Source organism: Patagioenas fasciata, chromosome W (genome assembly GCF_037038585.1).
Source record: "Patagioenas fasciata isolate bPatFas1 chromosome W, bPatFas1.hap1, whole genome shotgun sequence".
Taxonomy (NCBI): Eukaryota; Metazoa; Chordata; class Aves; order Columbiformes; family Columbidae; genus Patagioenas; species Patagioenas fasciata.
In genome coordinates, this window is record NC_092559.1 from 49,037,082 (window position 1) to 49,063,928 (window position 26,847).

Here is a 26,847-nt window from a genome sequence, read left to right on the forward strand (position 1 = left end):
AAAATGGATAGTCATAAGTTTCTTCTATTAAACATACAGAGGATGGGTTTACAGCATACAGGTTCATTTGGATGCATAACTACTACAGTATTACTATCACAGATATCAATATTTTTAGTTGTCCATTATTTCTCTCTGTTCCCCCAGTGCTTAATACAAATGCCAAACAGAATTTTGTTTATCTGGTAAAGTACTGTACACAATGACAAGCAACGTAATTTGCCATATTTTTACCTTGAAATGATTGTGAAGGAAGGCCCTATATGTCGGACATATTTATTTTGCAGTTATCTTTCAGATTTACATTCATGTTGCCTTCTTCAGGGGATTCTGTGACTTGCAATTATAGAAACTGAAGAGTTTCCTTAATTTGAAAACTCAAACAGTAAATTAGACCATAAAAAAAATTGAAAAAGAGGGTTTCGATTTAAAAGCAACAACAACAACAAAAAAAGCAAGCTGTTTTACAACTAAATTCCAAAGTAGTCTTTTTCTTCCCAGAACTGCATCTTGACACAAAGCATCTTTCAGTGCCTTCCTTTAACATGATCATATCTCAAAAGGAAATTTTGAGTCATCTTGCATATTAATTTTTTTCTCCTTAGCACAATGATGGTCATGGTTTCACATATACATTTTTCATTCTGAAATGTACTTGCTCAAATAAATATTTTGGAGCCATGTCCAAAATAACCCCAGGCCTGTAAATTTGTGGACTTTTTCATTTGAGTGTTGGAAATACTTTGGAAGAACAGAATAATCGCGTGACAAACTAAGAATTCAAGTATCCATTGATACTTGTTTGATACTTGTGTGATGGTAGATTGTTGCAGCACTGGAGCAGTTGCTTTACATCTTGATGTAGCAGTACATAAGACATAACTATATACCTTTGAAAATGTGGAAGATGGAAAATTTTCTCTGAAATGTAGAAGGGAACCTGATTCTCCTCCCATCATAGCATAGTACCTGTCCCTGTGAAAGGTATTTTTCTGTTTTCTATGGAAAAAACTCCAAAGCTTCAGCTCTGATCATGCAGCTTTTGTTTTGTTATTTGTCCAGGTGTACATCCTTACAGATAGCAATGCGCACTGCAAAAAGTATTAGGCTAAGATAATTATAATGCAGGCTGCTTATTTATGTCAAGTAAACAGATGCATAAAGTAGTTTTTTCTGTAATGTAGTCCTATAGTATGTTGTTATTGTTTAGAATTACAGTACACATGCTTACTCCTATTACAAAAGAGAGAGATCCAGATTTAACAGTCTTGGAACTTTTAAAGATGTTTTGGTTATGAAAGTAGTCCAGAAGTTTTCTCTGTCCTAGCATTGGCAATTTAGCAAACTTTGCATATCCTGAAACTTTGGGAGAATGTTGCTAGAAAGAAAGGAACTCCTAAAGTTACCTTGGAACAGGAAGTGGTGTACTAAAGGTACAGCCAGTTACCAGCAATTGTTATTCCAATTAAGAATGATATTGTTCATCTTCCATGAACATATCATTGGTAAAGCTTGAAATTTCATAATGCATAATGAATCACGCTGACTTATATTGATATAAATAATACTAATTTGGCTGTCTTAAGTTTGCCCTAATATTTTTTTGCCTTCTAAAATTCTATAGTCTTGTAAACATTTGAATTACATTTTTCCTAACCATTTGGCTTTCATCGAAGTCTTTAATCCACATAAATTTGACATAAGTTGGAAGATACATCATGTTCTTAGGGATGACTTAAATGTTCTGTTATATGCCTTACCTAATATCTCACAGCACAAAGAGGAAGGGAACAAGCGCCTGCGCAGGAGCCCCGGCGCCTGGCGGCAGCTGGGCACATGCGCAGGGTTGGGGGTGGCGAAGCTGTGTGGAAGGAGGTGGTTGCATCGTAACGGAAGGGTGGCGCGCTGCGGCGGCGCCCGTTTCCTTTGTTGCGTCTCGGCGGCTGAGGTTGGACTCGCTGAGGGCCGGGGCGGTGGCGTAATGATGGCGTACTTCGTGGAGAGCTTCTGGGTAGGGAAGTGCCGTGGGCCGGTTTCTCCGTGTTGTGGGTGGGGCAGGCAGGGCACGGTACGGTGCGGTGCAGCGCAGCCGGCGTACTTTCCGCAGGAGCAGCCTCGACTCTTACGCCACCCTGGGGACTGGGCTTGGGCCTTGCCGCAGGAGCGCGGCCCCTTCGCGGCACTTTGTGCCTCCTGTGGCGTCTTCCTGTGCCTGCTGGGGCTTGCCTTAACTCGTCTCGGTCGCGCTGGGCCGTGGGGGAAGCGCTCTGCTCCTGTTTCGCGCAGTGCTCGGTGGTCCGTTAGGGAGAAACGATGGGGGAGAGGGTTTGCTGGGCCAAGGGATGTGCAGATATGAGTGGGAGACCCTTTGCTAGAGGGTCTTACTCTTGCAGCCGCTGTGGTGCATAGATGGGGCTTCTGCAGCCCGATCTCTCTTGTTAAGCTTCCCATACAATGCAGTTGTTTGAGGTAATGGCACTAAATGTAACAACTTGGAGTTTATCATTCAAAAGCAAAGGTGCTTCTCAGAATTTTATGCTTTTGTACTGACAACTCATCTGTATGATAGAAGGTACAGCCTGAACAGCAGCCAGCCAGAGAAACAGCAGACTTTCTAGTCTGTTTTAGAAACATAGTTTGTCAGTCATCTCTGTGCAGATATTTATATTTTTAATTGGGTAGCTATACATGGAGAGAAACTTAAAATCTGGATTTGAATTGTTGAGCCTTGTATGAAATTAAACTTGTCTTCATTGTGACTGTAGCTGGTCTGAAACACTGAAGTAAGTGTTCTTCTAAGTTATTTCCATTATATTTACTTAGGTTTTGTCACTTTGTGTATGCTCATTGACTTACTGTTATCTTAGCATTACTTACGTCAAAGCTTATGCAACACTTCCTAAGTTTGATTTGTAAGTTGACTGGTGCAGGTGATGCTCTTGTTAATTGTGATTCTATTAAACCATTCCAGGTCTGCCAAAATAAGCCACTTTTAAGCCAGTTAATTGTTTTAAATTAATTTGTTTCAACTCTTGGAAGTTCTATGTATAGCTGAAACTGGTCTCATTGTAATGCTATGCATGGTAAGTGGAAGTTCTGGGATATAAAAATGTGTGTTTAAATTGGTTTTGACAAATTCTTTTTATTTTATCTTTTTAGTTGCTGATGTTACCTGTAGATTTTTGAGAACGGCAGTGAGAAAGATTCCTTTATTTTCGAGTTCTTTTGTAATATGTAAGGGCTGGCTGTGTCCAGGGTTAATTATCTTAGCTTTGTGAAGAGGCTTGCTCTAATAACTGTAAGACATATTCTCATACACACTTATGTGATATGAGTGATAATGAGACTTGTCATGTTTCCACCTGGAGTTCCATTCACATGTTTATGCTGTGCTACTCTTCTGCTTGGCATACAGTTGGATGTTTAGTTTCAAGAGAGCTGTTGTGCAGTATTTGATCAGTCCTCTCCTCTGTGTGCGCATTTAGCATGAGTTGGCAACTTGTCATCTTTTTGTTCAAAAAATATTGCTAATTATCTAGGTATAGATAAAAATATTTATTCTCCATATGCATAGAACTTCTCTGGAGCTGATTTTTATTTAATTTCTTGAAGCTGGAAGAAAAAAATTGAAATTGCCAGGTTGCTTTTATGTTCAAACTCTTCAAAACTTTCAGAACTGAAGAAGATATGTTGCTAGTATAAACATTAAGTGACTACTTTTTTTATGTTCTCAACTTTATGTAGCTGTTTCAAAGACTTGGTAATTGAAAATTACTGTTAACTAGGTTTCAAAAATATAAAAACATAATATTCACCAGAGGAATATTTTCATGTATAGAGGGTCCATTAAATAATTGCCTAGATGGAAAGTATGAAACATGTTACTTATTTGAAGCTGCAGCAAGCAGCAACAGTTTAAACAAAATTATAGTCATATTTGTCAGAGCATCTAAAAGGAGTTTACATTTATCTGGAGTTAGGTGAATGAAAGGAATTTGATAATACAAATGGACAAACCATAATGACTAGTATATGTCTTTCTAAGTTTGTGAGTAAAGAGAAGATTGCTTTTGGTTAATATTTGGGGGTGTTGATTGATGCGAAGCTCAACACGACCTGGCAGTATGCGCTTGCAGCCCAGAAAGCCAACCGTATCCTGGGCTGCATCAAAAGAAGCACGATCAGCATGTTGAGGGAGGTGATTGTCCCCCTCTGCTCTTGTGAGACCCCACCTGGAGTACTGCATCTAGCTCTGGGACCCCCAACATAAGAGGGACAAGGACCTGTTGAGTGAGTCCAGAGGAGGGCCACAAAGATGATCAGAGGGCTGGAGCACCTCTCATATGAAGGCAGACTGAGGGAGTTGGGGTTGTTCAGCCTGGAGAAGAGAAGGCTCTGGGGAGACCTTATAACAGCCTTCCAGTACTTAAAGGGGACTTACCAGAAAGCTGGAGAGGGACTTTCTACAAGGGCATGTAGTGATAGGACAAGGGTTAATCGCATTAAACTGAAATAGGGTAGATTTAGATTAGATACAAGGGAGAAATTCTTCACCGTGAGGGTGGTGAGGCACTGGGACCTGGTTACCCAGAGAAACTGTGGATGCCCCATCCCTGGGAGTGTTCAAGGCCAGGTCGGATGGGGCTTTGAGCAACATGGTCTAGTGGAAGGTGTCTCTGCCCATGGCAGGAGGATTGAAACTAGATGGTCTTTAAGGTCCCTTTCAACCCAAACCATTCTGTGAACTTTCATTTTTAGAATTACAAGAATGTACACCCAGTTTCTATTGTTCTGTTGCACTAAAATTTGTAAATTATTAAATAGGCTATCTTTTAAGCAGCATAAATCAAATCTTGTAGTTGTTGAAAAGTTGTACCTAGTTTCAGCAAATACTTTATTTCACCTATATGAGGGAGTTGTGCTTCCCCCCCAATTAATGGATTTTCTGCGGTTATTATTTGGCATATTGGTGTAACTCTGGAACAACTCTGGAATTTATTTGATACAAGCAAAATTTTTCTACCAAAAGAACTTGTATGCCATAATGATTTATCTGTGTTACGATTTCTGCATGCATAATCTGTTGGCTAGGGGTATGTTTTTTTCATTCTTCTGTCTGACAGGATAGTATGGGTAATACTTTTAAGTCTAGCTTAACTAGCTACAGGACAGCTTCTCTGGACCTGACCAAAACAAGAGGCAAAGGATGCGAATTTTACAGTTCTCACCCCAGAAATTGAAGCAAGTGATTCTTTCTCACATTTGTTCTTTTATAGTCTTTTCCTATTTAGCATTTACCTAACAAGAGGGTTCTTTTTTTTTTTTTTTTTTTTGGTCATATTTCATTTATATATCATGTTTGCTGTGGGCAGTTGTAAGGTTTAACTAGACTTTGGAAACTTCAGTTGGAGATTATCCAGTTTTCATTTTATGACAATTTAAAGTAAATTAGGGACCTAAACTTTTTATGGTTGAGTACTACTTCCAAATTTTGCAGTTTGAATATTTGTCTGCCTGTTTCCTGGAAAACAAGTTGTGGGCTTGATAGGCTATTTTAAGAAGAGGATTAAGCAGGTTATGACTTAAATAATTTATAATCACAAGTATAGTTTTTCTCAGTCCATTCTATTTCTGTAGTGTAATGTGGTGATATGGTCATATTTAAAGGGTTGAATATGGGTGAAGGATACTTGTGTATGCTTAATCACTGCTAATGCACATTATTAAAGCATAAGTTGAAATGATGGTAGTTCACTTATTGTTAAATGTTTCTTTACTTGCTGAATTTGGGGGAAGAAAAAACAAACAAACAAACTTTGTTTGAACTTCTCTCATCAAACTTCTGAAGTTTGACCCAAATCAAAATGTGTTTGAGAACTGCATGTGCCTTTTATTGTCTCATCTGCTCTGTTTTTCTGTGAAAACAATACTTGCAGCTGTCCTCTTCTTGCTTCTCACACTAGCTCATCAAGTAGTATCTGACCAGTCATGGGGACTTTAGAATTGCCTTAATATTTGAAAAGCACTTGTTTACATTGGGTAAAAAGAGAGCTATAATATAGAGTATTAGCTTTTTACACCAATAGATGTTAATGTTGAAGGGTTTTGGTCCAAAGTACACAGAGCTTCCACTTCAACAATTTGATTAGAAACATAGGAAATAAATGCTGCCACAGATTGCCCAGAAATTTTTGGCTGTTTTACCAAACGTAAGTTTTTAATTCAGGATCGTCTTTTATGTACAACACAAACTTATTCTTAACATTTTTCAAAGCCTATTAAGTAATCTAGTAAAATAGAGTTCCTGTAATCTGTTTCCTGTTACATACAAGTCATGGAAATGCTGCATTCTGACTTGACAATTGCTGACAGGGTTACTTTTATTTCCATGACAAAATCATTGCAGTTAGTTCTCAATGAAGGGATATGGAAGGACCGTCTGCCCTCTTTTTTTCCCTGATTCTTATTTTGTATGCAAACTTGGTCAGTAATGCCTCCCTTATGTAAGTGAAGTGTTTACTTGTCTTTGAAGTCTTGTTTCCTCTTATGAGTTGCTGTCAGGAAACATCTAGACTATGTCCACAGCAGAGCTCTCTTATGGTAGTGTAAAATGGGAAACCTCAACAAAAACACCAGCTTCTAAAGAGAATTTTGTTAGCTCTAGGGAAAAAGGAGAAAACTGCTAATGAACTTGAAAGTAATTAAATGGAGCCTATATGGAGAGGGGACTGCTTACATTTTGCTTTCTCATACAGTTTTACAGTTGTTTTTGCTTGAGTAATGATGTGATTGTCCTCAACAGATGTTGTTTTACCCCTGAAATGGCATTCAGAATGGTCTTTCAAACTGATGTGGAAGTCTGTTGCATTTAACCTGATATTAGAAATGATAAGAGATTCTTCTTTTTCCAAGATCCAACTTCAGGAGGAATCTGCATGTGACTTCACTGTCTATCATAGCAGTGGATGGTAATCACTTCTGAATGGGAATGGAATGTCTCATCTCTACTATCTGGTGTGTTTATTGTTATGAAAATTTCACAACTGACTTGTGCTGACTGAGGTGAGAGGCTAGGGTGCAAAGTATAGAATTAGAAGAATAATTCTTTATTCATGCGCGTTAGGTGTCCCATTCAAATTGGGGCACCCTGAATGTGGTTTTACACAGGGTTCTTATACCTTTCAAAGAGTTCAGGTACAACATGATTTGACCAATTGCTGCTTAACACACACTACTGTTTTGCAAAGCAGCAGTTAGTGTGGCAGTTCTTGTGGGAGGGCAACTCTTCGGAAGAGGAGCATTCCACTGGCTGAGTGGGAGACTTGAAGTACACATAACCCAGGAACCAGGCACCATTCTGTGACTATCTGCACAGGTCAAGGGCACTCATCCTACCTGACTCTGAAGGCAGAATAGTGGGCACTCATCTGAGAGCAAAGACTGCAGCTCCAGCTGGGGGATCTTCACCATCTACCCCAGCAGGAGCTGATGCCTCAACAGAGATGGAGCTGTTGAAGGGAGAGGCTGCAGTGCAGACCTCAGACTGCAGGAAGTGCCTAGACTTTTCTCCTGGGGCATGGACAGGCAGCAGACCTGCCAGCAAAACATGTGCCCAGGCAGAGGATCTCCTGCAGCAGGAGGTGGTGAGAATACTGTGTAATGTTAGGGAGGCTGAGAAGGAGATAGATAGCTGATTCTAAGTGCAGTCTGCAGTGGACCCATAGCCAAACAGGCAAAACCTCCCCCACTGGTACACACGGAAGGGAGGGGGTGCGAGGGCGAAAAATCATGGACTCCATGCAATCCAATATGAATTCAAGTGAAGCCATTTATTACAGAAACAAGCCTCCTTATATATGCAGTTATTTCCTGATCACGCGTCCACACTCGAAGCATGCATTAGCTGACTGGATATTGTCCATGTTCACAAGCTGTCCATGCGCCCGAGTCTCACTGCTAATAGGTCTGTTGATTTATGTCGTGTTTTCAGCTTTCCAAGGTGGCCTTGAAATTCTTTTGGGCCTGGCTACTTTAATAACAAATCTCCATCTAATAGAAACCCATCCACACATTAGCTTCAAGAAAATCCCTCAAATCTCCCACAAATCCCCCTTTTTGTTCTTGAACCAGCCAGGCCTTGTTTACAGCATGCTGAATCATCTTTGAAATACACTGCAGCATATAATCACATGATTAACAACTTAATTACAATTACATATAATGCAGTTAAGCCTTATTTAATAAGATCAAACAACTACCCACCTATTCCCAAGCTTTTAAACCATTTGTCAAACCCTAATTCTACTATGACAATCTCAGTAACGTGCCGGTTTAGTTTGTCTAAAGTACTATGAATAGATTCAGTAGGATCAGACAAGTTAATACAACACATTATCTCAAATTCTTCACAACCACGACCTAGTGTTAAAAGTAAAAGATGTATAACTGTGCGATTTTGTAGAGTAGCATGCCTAATACCATCAACATCTACTATTAATTGAGTTAGTATCTCAGAAGTTAGATTAGCCTGTTTAGAAGACCAGTACCTTAACTTTGATATGTCTCCTAAAGCTTTACCAGCTGCTAGACTAGGGAGAAGGAGTGCAGTAGATACTATGGTAGGAATGTCTCATAATTTTGCCTCATTTTTGCATTGACTATCTAAGTGTAATATCGCCCTTTTGGCCCTCCTGCTGTTTGTTCAAATTGCCATTCTCCACAGAAGGTACACCACCTGCTTGCTAATAGGCTTCTAGACCATCAGGTCTGTGAGCATCTATAACGCTGAATTAGGATAAACGGTTTACATCTGAAAGAGTCCTCACAACTTCTCTCTCTCCTGTCCATCTGCATCTGTTAAATCTTTGTTGTCTTTATTCAGCCATGGCTTGACCGATTTTGCGGGAATCCACTTGGATCCTTAGCCTGTAATGACACAAGCATAACCTTTTCCCCAGGTTATCAATTGATGTGGCCTTTTCCATTGACCATTAACGAGTGATTTGACCATATCTAATGTAGGTTCTTTCTGATTTAGCATGTTTTTGGGTCATACTTGCAAAGTGTTTCATCACAGGGCAATTTTGGGCTGCACCACTTAGATATAAGTGATTCGTCACATACAGTGCTTTCCACAATCAGTTTTGTGGTGTCTTCCCTACTTCTCCCCCTTTTTGTTTTGGTTTTAAAAAAAAAAAAAAAAAAATTTCGGAATCAGATACGTGCGTTGGACCTTGACTACGTACTCAAAATCACAAATCAAATGTAGAGGTTCCTCCTTAAAAAGCTCTAAGTAATGTAAAGCTGCGCCAAGTTCTGCTAATTGGGTTGAACCTTCAATAATTTTTGCAGAATGATGCCAATTGTTATCTTCACGCCAGACCACTACAGCTTTATGAGACTGCCCAGAACTATGAACAAAAACGGTTTGAGTATGTCGGATCAGACCAGATACAAGTATGGTCTGTGACCTGATGTTAAAGACTTGCAGGTTCTGCAGCAGTTTACATTTATGGATGCCAAAAGCTGTGCTGTTAAGAAAACCAGCTAGTGCAATTTACAGGGATGTAGATTGCAAATAAAAAAATGAAAATTTAATATCACAAATGGTACATATATGACAAAAGGATCATGGCCTATTAAGACATAAATTAATTCCCTGCATTTCTTGATCAGAGTAACAGTCAATATATCAGTCTGATGGCAATCTCATCATACTGTCCCAGAATATCCACAAGTTGTTTCCATGTTGTAGCTATAAACAGACAAATCTGCAAGTCCAATCAAATGCAGTCAGCTTGTAAGGTTGTCATAAATTTATTCTTCCAAGTCTCTAACTCCATTTTGGCTGTCATGTTTACTGGATATTGTTTTCCCTTACCGGATCGAAGTCCTGTTTCAGTTCTATCAGTGTAGTGTTTGCTTTATTGAAACATTGGCTGTTAATACTAGTGGAAATACAGCATTTGAAATTTCCTTGGAGATTTCTCACTTGCACAAGCAGATCTGCACCATCCAAGCAGCTTCTTGTAGGACATGCAACTAAACAGAATTCTCAGAAAATGTTATTTGAGCTTACAATTTACTTAACAAATCTTGACCCAAGAGAGGTATAGGGCTTTCTGGCAACTACAAGAATTCGTGTATTAAAACTTGGTTCCAAATTTGGCATTCCATTGGTCTCAAAAACCGGCCTTTCTTTCATTCTCTCCCATGACCTCAAAAACTAGCATGGTGAATTTACTAAGAAGTCTCTTACAACTAGTTACCACAGAATAAGTCTGTTAAAATTTTTTTTTGCTTTAATTTCCCAGCTTTGTTAGAACTATGGATCCGCTGGTGATACCTTTAAATTTCACCGTCAGACTCCTTGATGCAGTGTGACAGTTCTCTAGCAGTAACATTGGTGGTTGGGGGGAATAAAACCTCCCTCTCGCCCCCATCTGGGATGGCGAGATCTCCATCCCAGCATGAAAACAAATCAGTTCAAACTCCACATCAAACCAACCTGGCTCCACTCCACACCCTAATCAGTACCACTCTGACCGAGAAGCAGTGAGCACTCTGACCCCCCAAAGCTGACCAGTGTGAAAAGACCAACTTCAGCAAGGAGGTAAAATGATGAGCTCTCTCCCCAGATGTGCCAAAACCTAGGAAACAAGATGGAAGCAAAAAGAAACAGCACCAACAACCCCTGATTCAAAGCCGAGAAGCAATACGGTGCCACAACAAGGATGGATGACAATGCTTCAGGGAAAAAAAAAAAAAACAGAGCAGGGGGAGTAAAACCCCCCCTTTCTCTGCTTAGCAGTGAGCAACCAGGTTTATCCATTAATTTTTTCTTTCTCTTCTTGCTGCAGTTCAGATGTAGCCAAGGCCACACAGGTGGTGTAATCACTGCTACAAAGTGGGAGGCTCTGGCAACCTCCTCAGTCAAAATAAGCTGAGTTTATCTTGCAGCTTGACACAGGCCTGAAATTTATATTCAAGCACAGGCCTGGGATATTTTGCTTTTTTGTTTTCCCATTTCATTCCAACTATAATACGCTCTATACGCAATTCCATTTAGCTCAACAGTCGTTACAGTCCTCATCCCCATTTACCTTTTACAATTTACAAATGTCAAAAACCAGCATATTAAGCATCAATCCATTATTCCATTTTCCTAGATCCAAATGAGTTCATATTCTAGCAGCTTTTAAATACAACCTCATACAATACCAAGTTCACATCCATCATAGCATTTAGGTGGTTTTTTTGTTTGTTTGGGTTTTTTTTTTTCAATGTGAATCAGAGTTTAACAGTTTAAATTCTTTTCTGGTCTCAAAATTACTAGATAACAATGTAAGCAATTACTCTAATGTGTAAGGATGCATCCTAAGGGGGAGCAAGGTGGTATTTTAGCAGTGGAACCGGTACCTTTTTTGTAATTATCTCCCCAAACAAAATTCTTTTGGTATCAAATATATATATATATATATGCAAACTAAAATACTGAGCTCAGATATGAAAACCAAATACCAAGTTGAAATATGCAGATAGATCACAGTTATACTTATTCAAGACAATATCTCGATTTTAGCTTTGCACCTTTGGGCCGCTTACTGCTCAGCCAGGTAGAGGTGCCGCCGGGTCTCCCTGACAAAACAGGTCAGTGCGCACTGGAGCCCCATCGGCACCTGCACCCCTGTCGCCACAGGAAGCTGGACTGGGCAAAGCTTTTATCAGTGTCTCATCTGGGGTGCTACAACTGCTATTCCAAAACCAGGATTCTTTACTTGGTGTGCATACAACAGAGCCAAATCCAGCACATCGAGATGAGACACAGTCTGTCACAGGGTTGCGCAAGTCTGGATATTGGAATAAAGCTAGCATGCTAGAAAGAAAAGTAACAGCTACTACACACAAAATCTTATCATCACATTCACACAATAAAGAACTAAATTACTCATGATCTTCTGTATTATCACAAAACGCACATTTTAGGTCCATGGATTCTCATTACTTAACAGTCTATGAACTTACTGTACCATATAACAGACAAAGACCTATTAAACTGTAATATGCTTAAACAGATACCTACAAAGAAAACAGGTTAATGAGGAAAGCATCTTGCAGACTTCAGCAAGTTTTCTATGACCTGTGTGTTATCAGTTAATTCTGAGCTTGTTGAAGTCAAACTGTTCCGCCTGTAAAACTGTCTGAAATGATTTAATGATGTTTTGTAGAGATTTATTTTGTCCTGCTCTTCTCGCCTTAAAAACAACATTAATTGCAACAAGGTGTTATACTTCAAGATTCTTTTCTCTGGACACTTTTCCCAATCAGTTAACTTATACAGCAACCACCATTAATTACAGTATTTCACAAGATCTTCCTTCCTCATATTTTCAAGTGCTTTCCTATGTTTTAAAACACCTCCCAATACCGATTTCTTAGGGACACGACTGAAAACAGTCATTCCTGACCCCATCTCATAAGTAAAAACCATGAGAAGAGGGAGAGAGAGGGGGAAGCACAGGGCTGCTTGCAGCGTGAGTGGGAAAAGTGGGGAGAAAGTTTTACGGCGTACTTATACCACAAAGAAACAATTCTAACAACAACCAGCAAAAAATTAACTCACATTCCTGACAAGCTGCTTGATTTTCAGAGGGGCAATACACAGAAGCACGTAATATGTACTGTAAAACCCGCAGATAACACATTGATAGCAAACATTAGCATTCTCTACTGCTAATTTCAACATTAGTGCTTCCTTAGCTTCTAAGTTTTCAACCTGCTTATTGATGGCCTCTTGAAGATGGTCAATAAATTGCATGTAATTCTCATTGGGACCCTGATTAATAGTTGTAAATTATTTGGCTGCTTTGTTGGTTTCAGGCACCTTTATCATAGCTTGATATGCGAGGTCTGTTGACTGTCTCAGAATTTCAGAAACTAATAGCGCCTGTAATTGTCGTGTGCCAGTTAGTGTCTGTTCCAAGAGTTGGGGAATACCTGCCCCTTTCAACGAGTCCCTGTCATTCCGTCCTGAATGATCTATAGCTGTTACATTGCATAGGTCTAATTTTGCTTGAGTCTTTCATGGTTTTTATCTGATCTCGAGGCAACACATACACATACTTGTTTTCGTTTTAACTTTAAAAAAAAAAAATGCTTCAGACCCTCATCAGAGTCATCAGATAACACGGACTTGAATGGTGCTGGAGAATCATTAGTAACAGGGGGGTTCGGAACAGTGCACATTCTCACCAATATTTTCTAGCATCATAATTATTTGTATAACCTGAGTCCCCAGGCGCATCCCCTTTGCTGTCACAATCAGCATGACCACATTGCCGACTGCTGGATTCACTGTTAACTGATGTAATCTTTCATGCAGTTGTTTTGTCCAGTTCTTGTCCAGTGACTCCTTCTGCTCTCTCGTGGAAGTTGGAGGGTTAAAAGGCGGTAAAGGCAGATACAAATTGGTAAAAGGACTGAGAGTACACTTGTTTACGACCTTAGCATTCTCAGCTTTCACAGGTTCTTTCGGCAAATCGTCCCACTCCAATCCTCTGGACTTGTTGTTCTCATCAGTGTTGGGCAATGGTTTAGGAGGCTGCCCGCTTGGCATTTTTCCTCCCCCCGGCCTGGACTGCTTTACCATCTGGGGTGCTGAAGGCACAGCAGGGGATCGAGTAGGGAGGGTATCAAAGACACGAACCGGGTAAATTTCACAGCGACTTGCAGGATTCTTATCAGGCTGCAAAGTTGCAAAAATTCTGGCAGCAGCTGACCATTCAGCCTTGAACTCTTTTAAGGTGGTAATTATAAGCTTCCATGTAGTTGTTAATGATTTAGCTTCTTTATCTCCGTTGCTGACTTTATCCCATAATTTCTGCCCTATATCGTCCCAAAGTGTAAGTTTTGAGTCACTAATGCTCATAACAGTCTTTTCAGGTTTTAGTTGCTGCAGTGTAGTAATTATCGGTTTCCAGGTGGTTACAAGGCTGAGAATATCTTTTTTACCATGACTGATTGCCTTCCACAACACAGTTCCCACTTTTTCCCAAGTCTCTATTTGAAAAGCTCCTAACAGATCAACAGGAAACCCATTGCCTCTGCACCAAATTAATAGTCTTTTGAGCATACTCTGCTCATACTTCACCCCTCTTATAGAGAGGATTTGTGAGAGGAGCCACAGTATTTCTTCTTCTTCTTTAGATATATTCTGCCCCATCTCCTCTTGCCCCCCAGCTGCTCACCTCTTTGGGTGTCCATTGCAACGATGTCGGATCCTCTATCCTTCCTCCATCGCTTCTGCAGCGATCAATCAGGAGTCACGCAGCCCACAGACCACGTTCTGGTCACGGTCCAGCTGCGCCGTCTCCAGCTGGGGCTTGCTCCTTGCAGCAGTCGTCCGCTCGCCCTAAATTGTCCTTGCACAACATGTCGGGATCACCACTTGCAAGGGTGAAAACTCATGGACTCCACACAATCCAATATGAATTCAAGTGAAGCCATTTATTACAGAAACAAGCCTCCTTATATATGCAGTTATTTCCTGATCACGCATCCACGCTCCAAGCATGCATTAGCTGATTGGATATTGTCCATGTTCACGAGCTGTCCACGCGCCCAAGTCTCACTGCTAATAGGTCTGTTGATTTACGTTGTGTTTTTAGCTTTCCAAGGTGGCCTTGAAATTCTTTTGGGCCTGGCTACTTTAATAACAAATCTCCATCTAATAATAACCCCTACACACATTAGCTTTCAAGAAAATCCCTCAAATCTTCCACAAGGGGGGGGGGGCAATAATGTAGAAGAACAGAAGCTCACAATGGCAAGGACCAGCAGGAGGAAGAGACTTTTGTGAAGCTTGAGGTGCCCTTGAAGAACTGCTTCACTGCTCTGCAGACTGAAGAGGAAAGACCTGTCACATCAGGAGAGATACTGGAGCTGAGTAAGGCAGCCCAGTCTGCTCCCTGTATAACAACCAGTGCAACTAAGAAAAAGCAATGGGTGATAGTAGTAGGCAACTCTCTTCTGAGAGGTACAGAGGCACCCATTTGCTGACATGACACACTCTCTAGAGAGGTGTACTGCTTACTGAGGGCTCATATCGGGCATATCACTGAGAGACTACCAAGCCTTGTACAGTCCACTGACTGTTATGTGCTGCTGTGTTATCACATGGGCACCAGTGATACAGCCAGGAGCAGTCTGAGGAGTATCAAGAAGGATTATAGAGCCCTGGGAGTGGCGGTAAGGGACTCTGGAGCATAGGTAGTTTTTTCATCAGTCCTGGTCTAAGGGAAGGGGTTTGAAAGGACCAGTTGAATCAACAAATGGTTACAGGACTGGTACTACAGCCAGGGGTTCAGCTACTTAGACCATGGGACTTGCTGACCATCTGTCAGAGAAGGACAAGAGCATCTCCAGTCACAGACTTGCCAAGCTGGTGAAGAGGGCTTTAAACTAAAGTTACCAGGGGAGAGGAATTTCAGTCCATCCCACTTCTACCAGTTTGATGCCAGTGCCAGCAATAGATGCCCAGAGCATGGAGAAGGATCATAGATCAGCAGGAGAGCACCTGAAGAGCAACACGAAGGAATTCCAGCCAGAAAGTGGACTTCATCAGGGGCCCAACTTGAATGCTTTTCTGCAAACACACATAGCATGGGGAATAAACAAAAGGAAATAGAGACATACACACGCCTGCAGGGCTATGATCTTGTTGGCATGATGGAGACATGGTGGGATGACTCCTTTGACTGGAGTGTTGGAATGGAAGGATATAGGCTCTTTAGGATGGACAGGCAGGGGAGACAAGGAGGACGTGTCACATAGAGTCAGTGACTGTTTAGAGTGCGTGGAGCTCTGCCTGGGGATGGATGAGGAGCTGACCAAGAGCTTATGGGTCAGGGTTAAAGGGAGGACAGGAACAGGTGACATTATAGTGGGGGTGTGCTACAGACCACCCGACCAGAAATACTGAGCAGATGAGGCCCTCTAGAGCCGGGAGCAGCCTCATGTTCACAAGCCCTGGTTCTCATGGGGGACTTCAACCATGCCAGTATCTGTTGGAGGGACAACACAGCAGGGCATAAGCAATCCAGGAGGTTACTGGAATGTATTGATGATAACTTCCTTCTCCAAATAATAGAGGAGCCAATGAGGAGAGGTGCTGTGCTGGACCCTGTTCTTACCAAGAAGGAGGGGCTAGTGGGGAATATGAAGCTCAAGGGCAGCCTTGGCTGCAGTGACCATGAAATGGTGGAGTTCATGATCCTTAGGGCAGTGAGGGGGGTGCACAGCAAGCTCACTACTCTGGATTTCAGGAGAGTAGACTTTGGCCTTTTCAGGGATCTGCTTGGTAGAGTACCATGGGATAAAGCCCTGGAGGGTAGAGGGGCCCAAGAAAGCTGGCTAATATTCAAGGATCAGCTCCTGTAAGCTCAGGAGCGATGCATCCCAACAAAGCGGAAGTCAGGCAAAAACACCAGGAGGCTTGCATAGATGAACAAGGAGCTCCTGGACAAACTCAAACATGAAAAGGAAACCTACAGAGGGTGGAAGCAAGGACAAGTAACCTGGGAGGAATACAGAAGAAACTGTCTGAGCAGCCAGGAATCAGGTGAGAAAAGCTAAAGTCCTGATAGAATTAAATCAAGGACAACAAGAAAAGCTTCTGTAGGTACATCAGTGATAAAAGGAAGGCTAGGGAAAAAGTGAGTCCTCTCCGTAAGGAAACGGGAGACCTGGTTACTCAGGATATGGAGAAGGCTGAGGTACTTTTTTTGCCTCAGTCTTTACTGGCAATGCTCTAGCCCAGGGGTGTCAACTTATTTTCACCGGGGACCACATCAGCCTCGCAGTTGCCTTCAAAGGGCCAAATGTAATTTTAGGACTGTATAAATGTAACTACTCCTACATGAAAATGAGTTTGACACCCCTGCTCTAGCCACACTGCTCTAGCCCTACTGCCCAAGATTCAGAAGACCAAGGTCAGGACTGGGGGAATGAAGAACTGCCCACTGTAGGAGAAGATCAGGTTCAAGACCATCTAAGGAACCTGAAGGTGCACAAATCCATGGGACCTGATGGATGGGTCCTCAGGGAATGGCAGATTAAGTTACTAAGCCACTATTCATCATATTTGAGTAGTTGTGGCAGTCTGGCAAAATTCCCACTGACTGGAAAAGGAGAAATATAACCCCCATTTTTAAAAAGGGGAAAAAAGGAAGACCCTAGGAACTACAGGCCAGTCTTTTGCACCTCTGTGCCCAGTAAGATCATGGAGCAGATCCACCTGGAAACTACTATGGTAAGGCACATAGAAAATAAGGAGGTGATTGGTGACATCCAACATGGCTTCACTGAAGGCAAATCGTGCCTGACAAATTAGGTGGCCTTCTATAATGGGCTTACAGTGTTGGTAGATAAGGGAAGAGCAACTGATGTCATCTTTACACATCTGGAGCTGTGTAAAGCATTTGACAACACTGTCCTGCACGACACCCTTATCTCTAAATTAGAGAGACATGGATTTGATGGTTGGACCATTTGGTGGATATGAAATTGGCTGGATGGTTGCACTCGAAGAGTTGTGATCAATGGCTGGATGTCCAAGTGGAGAGCAGTTGCGAGTGGCATTCCTCAGGGGTCAGTATTGGGACCGGCACTGTTTAACATCTTTGGTGACGTGGACAGTGGAATTGAGTGCACTCTCAGCAAGTTTCCTGACGACACCAAGCTGTGTGGTGTAGTTGACACACTGGAGGGAAGGGATGCCATCCAGAGGGACCTCGACAGGCTTGAGAGGTGGGCCTGTGCAAACCTCATGAAGTTCAACAAGGCCAAGTGCAAGGTTCTGCACATGAGTCGGGGCAATCGCAAGCACAAATACAGGCTGGGTGGAGGACAATGGACTGAGAGCAGCTCTGAGGAGAAGGACTTGGGGGTGTTGTTTGATGAGAAGCTCAACATGACCTGGTAATGTGTAACTGCAGCTCAGAAAGCCAACTGTGTCCTGGGCCACATCAAAATAATCGTAACCAGCAGGTTGAGGGAGGTGACTCTCCCCCCTCTACTATGCTCTTGTGAGACCCCACCTGGAGTCCTGCATCCAGCTCTGGGGCCTCCATCATAGGAGGGACATGGACCTGTTGAGTGAGTCCAGAGGAGGGCCACAAAGAGGATCAGAGGGCTGGAGCACCTCTCCTATGAAGACAGGCTGAGAGAGTTGGGGTTGTTCAGCCTGCAGAAGAGAAGGCTGAGAGGTTGTGACTAGATGATCTTTAAGGTCCCTTCCAACCCAAACCTTTCTATGATTCTATAACTGGGGGGTTTCACAGAGGTGTTGGGAGGGCTGGAATGCTGGCATGATCTGGGTAGTCCAGGGCTACCCTTTATTCTTCAGGGTGGAGGCTGTCCTCCTTGCCATGAGCTTGGTCCTTTAGTCATGCTTACTGAAATATGACTATACAGTATACAACGTAAACTATATATATCTTAAGAGAGTTCATACAATTTCATCTTAGACTAATTGGTACAATAGTTAGGGAATGACATTTTTTCTAACGTTATTTATTTTTAAGTAGGCTGGTACTGGACTTTTTGTGATTCCAGCTGTTACTGTTGCCATCAGGAAGGAGCAGGTAAAAACACGTAATGAAGAAAAATTGTCTAGATGTACAGTTTCCATGTACAGAATTTTATAGATCGTGTATGGGGAGGGCTAGTGTTGAGGAAAAGCAACCAAAGCACAAATAAACTGTTTATGGCTGATATGCGTGTAGATATATAACTATACTTGTTTTTTGTGATTTTTTTTTTTCCTCTTAGCTGCAGCATACATCTCCGTCTCTGTCCTAAACAGAGAACCTTAACTCTGATGCTCAGTGTATGAATAGTTTGAGCTGTTCTTCATGAAAATAACTACTAAATGTTGTGGATAGGCCATATAGCTTTTCCTAAGCAGAAAAATGTATGCTCTCTACACTGAGATACCATACTTCTACATTGGTACATATGTCTCCAAAAATAAGTAGAAGATAATGGAATTTATAGAACTGTCATAAGGTTAATCATCAGCACTCTTGATTGTGTAACTTGTAAATAATTGAACAGTTTTGAAATCTATTAGGTTGCTGCAAATATAATTGCAGTTTTAAACCATGAATTTTAAATCATGATAACTAGGCTCAAACACATCTTTATTAATCAAAATAGGAACCATTACAATCAACACATTTTTGCCAGTGAGAAATAAGTTTATTCCTGTAGCATAAAAATCCGTGCTTCGGGATTTGATGAACTCTTGGAAAGCATTTTCTGCATCCTGCTGGCTGTGGAAGCGTTTTCCTTGCAAAAAGTTGATGAGATGCTTGAAGAAGTGGTAGTTGGTTGGAGAGAGGTCAAGTGAATATGGCAGATGAGTCAAAACTTTGTAACCCAATTCGTTCCACTTTTGAAGTGTTGGTTGTGTGACGTGCGCTTGCGTGTTGTTGTGGAGAAGAATTGGGCCCTTTGTGTTGATCAATGTCAGCTGCAGGCATTGCAGTTTTTGGTGCATCTCATCAGTTTGCTGAGCATACTTCTCAGATGGAATGGTTTCGCTGGGATTCAGAAAACTCTAGTGCAGGGGTGTCAAACTCATTTTCTCATGTGGCCTCCAGTAAAAATGAGTTTGACACCCCTGTACTAGTGGATCAGACTGGCAGCAGACCACCAAACAGTGACCGTGACCTTTTGTTGGTGCAAGTTTGGCTTTGGAAAGTGCTTTGGAGGTTCTTCTTGGTCCAACCACTGAGCTGGTCATCGCTGGTTGTTATATAAAATCCACTTTTTGTCACATGTCACAATCTGTTGTAGAAATGGTTTGTTGTTGCGTAGAATAAGACAACACTTCAAAATGATGATTTTTTGGATTTTTTCGGTCAGCTCCTGAGGCACCCACTTATCAAGCTTTTTCACCTTTCGAATTTGCATCAAATGCCGAACGACCGTAGAATGGTCGACGTTGAGTTCTTTGGCAACTTCTCGTGTAGTTGTAAGAGGATCAGCTTCAATGATTGTTCTCAGTTAGTCATTGTCAACTTCGATGGCTGGACACTACGCTCCTCATCTTCAAGGATCTCGTCTACTTTGAGAAACTTCTTGAACAACCACTGCACTGTATGTTCGTTAGCAGTTCCTGGGCCAAATGTGTTGATGTTGTGAGTTGTCTCTGCTGCTTTACAACCCATTTTGAACTCAAATAAGAAAATCACTGGAATTTGCTTTTTGTCTAACATCATTTCCATAGCCTAAAATAAATATAAACAGTAAGTATACTGTCAGTAGTAAAAAACAAAACAAAAAACCAAAAAACAAACAAACAAACAAAACCACCACACATAAAGGGAAAAAAGTGTATTAAAATGATGTGTAACATAACCACATTTATTTAAGGGTGTATTCAGTATCAAATGACAAATTTCAACAATGCTATTCCATTTGCTCCAACCTAATAGATGTTTGTGAAAACATCGTTTAGCTTTGGCAAACTTGAGACACTTAGGCCTTCAAATCTGGGAGTCTACTTTGGATTTACTGCTTTGTTTAAACCTTAATATATTTTTCACATAGCCTCTTAGGCTTTGATAACTGCTGATAACATATAAAAGGTGTGGCTTTCAGGAGACTTTGTTAATTGAGGAAAGCATCTGTTCCGTTTCTTTCTTAGCTTTCTGCTATTCAGTGTGAAGTCAAGAACAAGAGTAGGACTGATCTGAAAACTTCTTTTAAGTGGAAAATCTAGTTTGTTTGCAGTAATCTTCAGTTACAGTTAGGAAAGATGATGATGGGAATTGCTTTTTCTGGCTCATTCCATTCTGTAAAGGTTTGCAAAGTTAAATTTCTGTTAGATTACCAGCCCTTAGGAAGGCTGCAGCCAGAGGCTGGGTCATGGATATGCTACCCTTCCTGTATTTCTAAACTGTCAGGAAATTTATGGAGCTCCAGTATGGAAAAGATTAAAAGCTACCCCATTATGAAAAGTTGCTTTTAAAAAAGTTCAGCAGCAGGTCTTAATTACAGAGTTGTTCTGGTGGTTTTGTAATGCAGTGGCATTCAGGGTTTATATTGAATAAATGCAGAAAGTTACTAAGATACCTATTAGTGTACCAGTAGTTAAAATTATTTTGAGCTTCAAACTGGTTAGATAGGAATAAAAGGGGAGTGAAATTGTTTTACATTTTGCATTTGCAGATGATTTTTTTTTTAATAAAAGTGGATCTGGCTTCCTCAAACCTAATTTGCTAGTTATTAGTTCTTAATTGTGTTTCCCATATGCTAAGTGTTCGAAGAAGTATTAGTATAGCAGCATATTTGTTATCATTAACTACTCCAAACAGTTTATTGAATTATTGTGATTAGACTGGTACTTAGAATAGTAAGACTACATTAAAAAAAATCGCATTTCTTAATAGTTGGTGTTCTTCCTTTTATTTTTCAAACATAAAAACCTTACTCCGTCGATAGTCCTTTTAAAGTTTTTTTGTGTTTTAGCATATTCAATTTAGTTCTGCTTGTACTTTTTACAGACTTTTCTGTAATTGCACTTAGCTAAACTTATCTGCGTTTTCATGAACTTTTTAAGGCTACAACTTACTGCAGACTTAGGAGTGGTCATTTTATAGACGTTTCTTTCTTTTGGTTTGTTTTTTGTTTTCCCCAGTGCTTGGAAGAAGTAAAGCAAATAATCCTAGTACAGTTAAAGCTTCACATAAGTTGGCCTACTACTGTGGCTACTGTGAGGTTCCTCTACCTGTGGCTGCTTTCACTTAAGCTGGCAGATCCCTGCCTGCTGCCTACTCCTTGCTCCCATCTCTTTTGCTGAGCAATGCAGTTGTTCATGTCCTCATAGTGATCTCAATCACTGATCTTTATTTTTTATTTTCTAGTTTTATTTTTCAGCTGTATAATTTCCCCAATCAGGTGTGCCTTATGGCTGCACAAACAAATTTTTCCAGAACAAAAAGGGCAGAAATTATAGGAGTGATGTCTGACCCAATCCTCAGGCTTCTTTCACTGGAGATGTAGAGCTGCCATTGTGAAACCTCCAGGATTTTGCTTCCCATCCTCTTTCTGTTCCAACATGAACATGCATGTTATTTTTCTGAGGGCATGCTTCTGCATTTTTAGCAGCAGCAGCAGTGTTATGGATCTGAAGCTTTTGGAAGGCAGGAGGGGAATGGATAGTTTGACAGGAAAACTCTTCTAGCAGCAATGTTAAGCCATACCTTGCCTCGCCTTCCTTTCATTTTTATTGTTGCTTTCTCCTGTTTGGTGAAAGTTCACCAGTGGTGCCAGAGGTGATAAGCTGGTTAAGTTTATTAATCAGTTTTTAGGGCAGTGCCTCAATTTTAATGGTGAGATATGCCTTACTGATTGGAAAATGTTTTAAGTTTTAAAACTAAAGAGTAGACAAAGGGAAGTTACCCGTGAGAGGGAAGAAGTTAGTGAATTTTATAAATTTTACAAAAAACATGAAGTATGAAGAATTGGGGAGGTGGGATTTCCAGTGATCCCAAAGTGTGAAATAATGAAAGATATGAAAGAATGAAGAGGGACTGCAGTATTAAGTATGTGTTTAATAAGATGGGAAGTGAAAGAATATAGGGCCTGTAGAAATCTAGAAAATAAATGAAGTCTGGAAATATGTGATAGAAAAGTTGTCATTGAAAGGGTAGTAGTGGCTGCTGAGGTGATTTTCATTTGATTTACATGTAAGGGATTGAAGGGAACTAATAGAAATTGGTAAAAAACTAAAGCATTAGAAATCATTCACTTCATTAAACTTGATCAGTTATTAAAATGCATAGGTTCTAGACTTTTTGTAATTGTCCTAGCATGTTGTAGTTCTACTTTCTTTTTGTTATCAATCTTTAGGGGGAAAGGAACAATGGCTTTGATGTCCTCTATCACAACATGAAACATGGACATTTGTCAACAAAAGACTTAGCAGACTTCATAAGAGAAAGGTAAGTATTCATCCTTGCTAATACTGGCTTTTTAATATACTGTTTGTGCTTTTTATTTAAGTATATCATTATGTGTTACAGTAGCATGAAAAATATATAAAAATCAGTGAGCATTTGAAAATATCTATCATATCCTACAAGAACATTAAGTGTATTCCATTCACTTAGAACTGAATAGTGACTCTTATGGATCAATTAATAACAAGCATCTAATTTTTAGCTTTGAATTAAAAAACAAGAGTAAAAATCTAGAAATGTCACATTAGGCGTCCAGCAGTCTTTCAAAGCTTTTGACCATAGATGTAGAATTAGAGGTATTAACAAGTTCTAGCATGATCTTAAAAAATATACTTTCAGATCAAGATGTTGATAAACTAGGTTGGTTAAAGAAAAGGGAGTGCCATGTATGGACAAGAAAATAATACATAGAAAATAACCCAGGTTCTTCTTTATGGGATGGAAGGGACAGAACTGAAATCTGCAAATGTGTGACAACTTCCTGAACAGAAGGAAGTTATCTTTATAAAAGATGACTGCTGCTGCTACTTTGAACATAAGAATTTCCATTCTGTATGAAATTAATGATATGTCTGCTTCAGAATTTTGTCTTATTCAGTTACTGACACCTGATGATGCATGGAAAAAACTTGTAAGAGGCTAATTGAGGACCTTTTTCACTGAAGCTTTCTTGCAGTAAAAGCTGTCAAAAAAACCCAGCCTTTGTATTTTGGATTTTTTTTTCATCAAAATTTCAGTTTTGGCCTGAAATAGACCTCAACAAAGTATTTTTAAAACAAATTTCCATAAAGTGTAACCATCATGGATCTGGCAAGTAATCGGTGCCGCTGACATTTGCATAGTTTCAAAGTGAGTTGAAGTGGAGAAAATGTCAAAAATCTTTCCATGAAGTGAAACAGGTGAATTCCAGAGTCTGTATGTGATGGCCAGTCTCTTGTTAGAAGGACTGCACAAACCAAAGAATGTTGTGTTTCAAGAATCCCTGATTCTAGAAAACACATTACGAAGCCAGACAGGGTTCTGAATTTAGTGAGTTTTGGATTTAGTGGAGGGATGTCATGCTGTTGATGTTTAGTATTAAATGTTTAGGGCTTCACAAGCTGCTAAAAATGATTGTTTATTTTATTTATTTTTTTTTATTTCAAAACTGCTTTTAATATTGAGTGTTATAAAAGTTTGCCTTGTGTTATCTTTGTGAGTGCCTGACTCTTTTTTTATAGTAGTAAGTCATAGACCTAAGCTGTACATCACCTGGACACATATTTAATTTTATTAGTTTTACATCTGTTGTGTTTTGATTTATCTCCATATGTAGATCAGAATTTTACTCTGCTTCTCATCTCCTTTATGTTGTTTTTTTTTTTTTTGGGGGGGGGGGTTGGGGATGCTCCATTTTATTCATACTGATCCTAAGGTGAAAGGTCTTAAGTAAATGGGTAAAAGTAACTTGATACTATATCTGTCTTGGATTCTTTGCTTTATTATGATGACATAAATAAAACTTGTCAGTTCATTCTACACAAAATTACCAGTAAAAAGAATGGGACATTCTAGTTTATTTTTTACTCTATCAGCTCCTTCAAATGAAATTTTAAATGAGATGTGTCTTTACAATCAATGAATAAAATATTTGGACCTTTCTTCGCATATTGTTTTAGCTGAAGTTTCTGCTAATTAATTCTAGTGGTTTGGCAAGAAGGAGATAATATTTTATTTTCCAAGTAAACAAGTTGAAATAACATTTAAGACTAAAGATTAATGACCATCTAGGAACACATGAGGATCCACATGGGCACTTATCCTCAATGAGAGATTGAGAAATTAAGTTTCTCTTCTTGTGAATAGATCAGGACATGCCAAAGAGATGTGCAGCCATCTTACCTACAGCATTTTTGGTAAAATATATGAAAAATTTCAGTTCTAGTTAACACACTGAGATTCACTAGAATCTTAGCACTACATTTTAATTTATTTGACAAGGCCTCACTATACTTTCCTTAAGAACAACTTGCCCTGAGATTGGAAGATATCTGTCAGTGATGCAGACTAGCAGCAATGGGTTCAGTCCTTTCTGATGATCTTTTCCCTGTCAGATATTAAACCCGGTATCCTGTCTGTTCCATTGTGTTTTCTACAGCTCTGTTTTTTCTTGGTAGACCAGGCTGACCAAAAAAACCACAAACAAAAAAACTTCACAAACAAAAAACCCACAAAACAAACAAACAAAAGCACAAAAAAAAGAAAAATAAAAAAAACAAAGCCCCCAAAAAACAACCACCCCACCCCACCCCCCCAAAAAAAAAACCAAACCACACCACAAAGAAAAAGTTAAATGCCAAATAGATGTTTCTTTTCAAGTCAAGGGTGTATCACTGATCGATCTTAGTCTAAGCTAGTGGTAGTTTGTGGCATATAGATTGTAGTTTCAGAGAAATAGATGGACTTTAAATATTTGGTCCTCACTTCAGTAAAAATGTTTGAGTGTTCATATCTAGGCAGTGAAGCCCTTCCACTACCATTGTGATGTTATTCCAGTATGTCAGTCTATTTCCCAGGAAATAAATATGGTTCAGTAGCACACACTTATTCATGTGGATCAAATTCTTGATCTCAGATGAAATTGTATTGGGCAGTACTTCAGCAGTATTTTACAACAATCTGATTGTCTTGACTGTATTCTGGTTTATATCTTTTTTTATTGCAAAGAAATTAAGAGATGTTGCACACAATTATCTGTTCCCCTCCTGTAGTCTGAATATTATTTTGCAGTACTCTTTTCTGCTAGAAATTGTAAGTGGATGAACAAGATTAATTAGGAGCCTCCTAGATCTAGTGTTTTTATGCCCTACTTACACCTGATTTTTCTGAGCTGTTCCCTATGAAAACTAAGCTTACATATATTTTCAATTTCTTCATGTGTGCCCTTCCATTCCATCTGAACAAATTGGCCAGTTTTTTTCAGATGTGGAGATACAAGAGACTGAAAACTGAAAATTGCTGGCTAGGTAAAAGAGACACATCTGAGTTGGTGATAATACTTACAAGAAGTTAGAGTACTGTCAAATTATGTACAGTTGTCAATTGGTCAGTCGGCATTGTTGGAGTCTCCAGACTAGCCAAAATATTTGCTTTTTTATGAGAGTGGCATAAAAGAGAAAAAGACAGTTGAGTGTATTTGGATGTACAGACTGCTTAGGGCACAAAGGACACATCTGTATGAAGTCAGTATCCATTAGTTGTGCTGTTCAGAATAGTGTTTTGGTTGTGGGCAGCCTAGTCAGGGAAGAGTATTGTTCCTTTTTTTCCAGCCTTAGAAACAGTAATAATTAAAAAAGAAAAAATGTCTAGGATGTGGAAAAATGTGTGTTGAATGTGTTTTTCTTGTGTGTGTGTGTAGTCTACTTAAGCATTTTAATGAAAAACTTTCTTTCAAAACTTCTGTGAGAACTTTCTGAAACTGCAAAGTTGTTTCCTCTGAAAAAACAAAACTGGAAATTCCTAGAAGAAACAGAAGGTTTCCCCTTTGGCTCTGTTCAGTTACTCAATACCAATTCAATTTTCAAGTATTTCTTAATGGTCAAGTACTAAAAGAACTGAGGGACAGCTGGATCTACAGTTCTTTATTGCTATTTGTCCAGATATTCTACTACTATGAATAGGAAAGACTTGCTCAGTCAGTCTTGCTTTCTAGGAGGTTCAGATATATATCTCCTGAAAGAGTGAATTTTGTGGTAGACAATCTGCTAAATGTTGGTAAATCTTGGGTGGGGCAGGATATCTGTCTGCTGAAAGATGGGTGTCTTTGTTCTGTTCTTGATAA

General features: G+C 39.9%; 1 protein-coding gene across 1 annotated transcript in view; it reads left to right on the top strand.

Annotated features, from left to right (window-relative positions):
* Positions 1-1,866: 1,866 nt before the first annotated feature.
* LOC136114625 (F-BAR domain only protein 2-like) overlaps positions 1,867-26,847 on the top strand; it is a 142,943-nt gene continuing 117,962 nt past the window's right edge. Inside the window, exons 1-2 of the mRNA XM_071801643.1 lie at positions 1,867-2,011; positions 22,918-23,009. Coding sequence (XP_071657744.1) covers positions 1,982-2,011; positions 22,918-23,009 — 122 coding nt within the window. The 5' untranslated portion in view covers positions 1,867-1,981. The remainder of the gene's footprint in view (positions 2,012-22,917; positions 23,010-26,847) is intronic.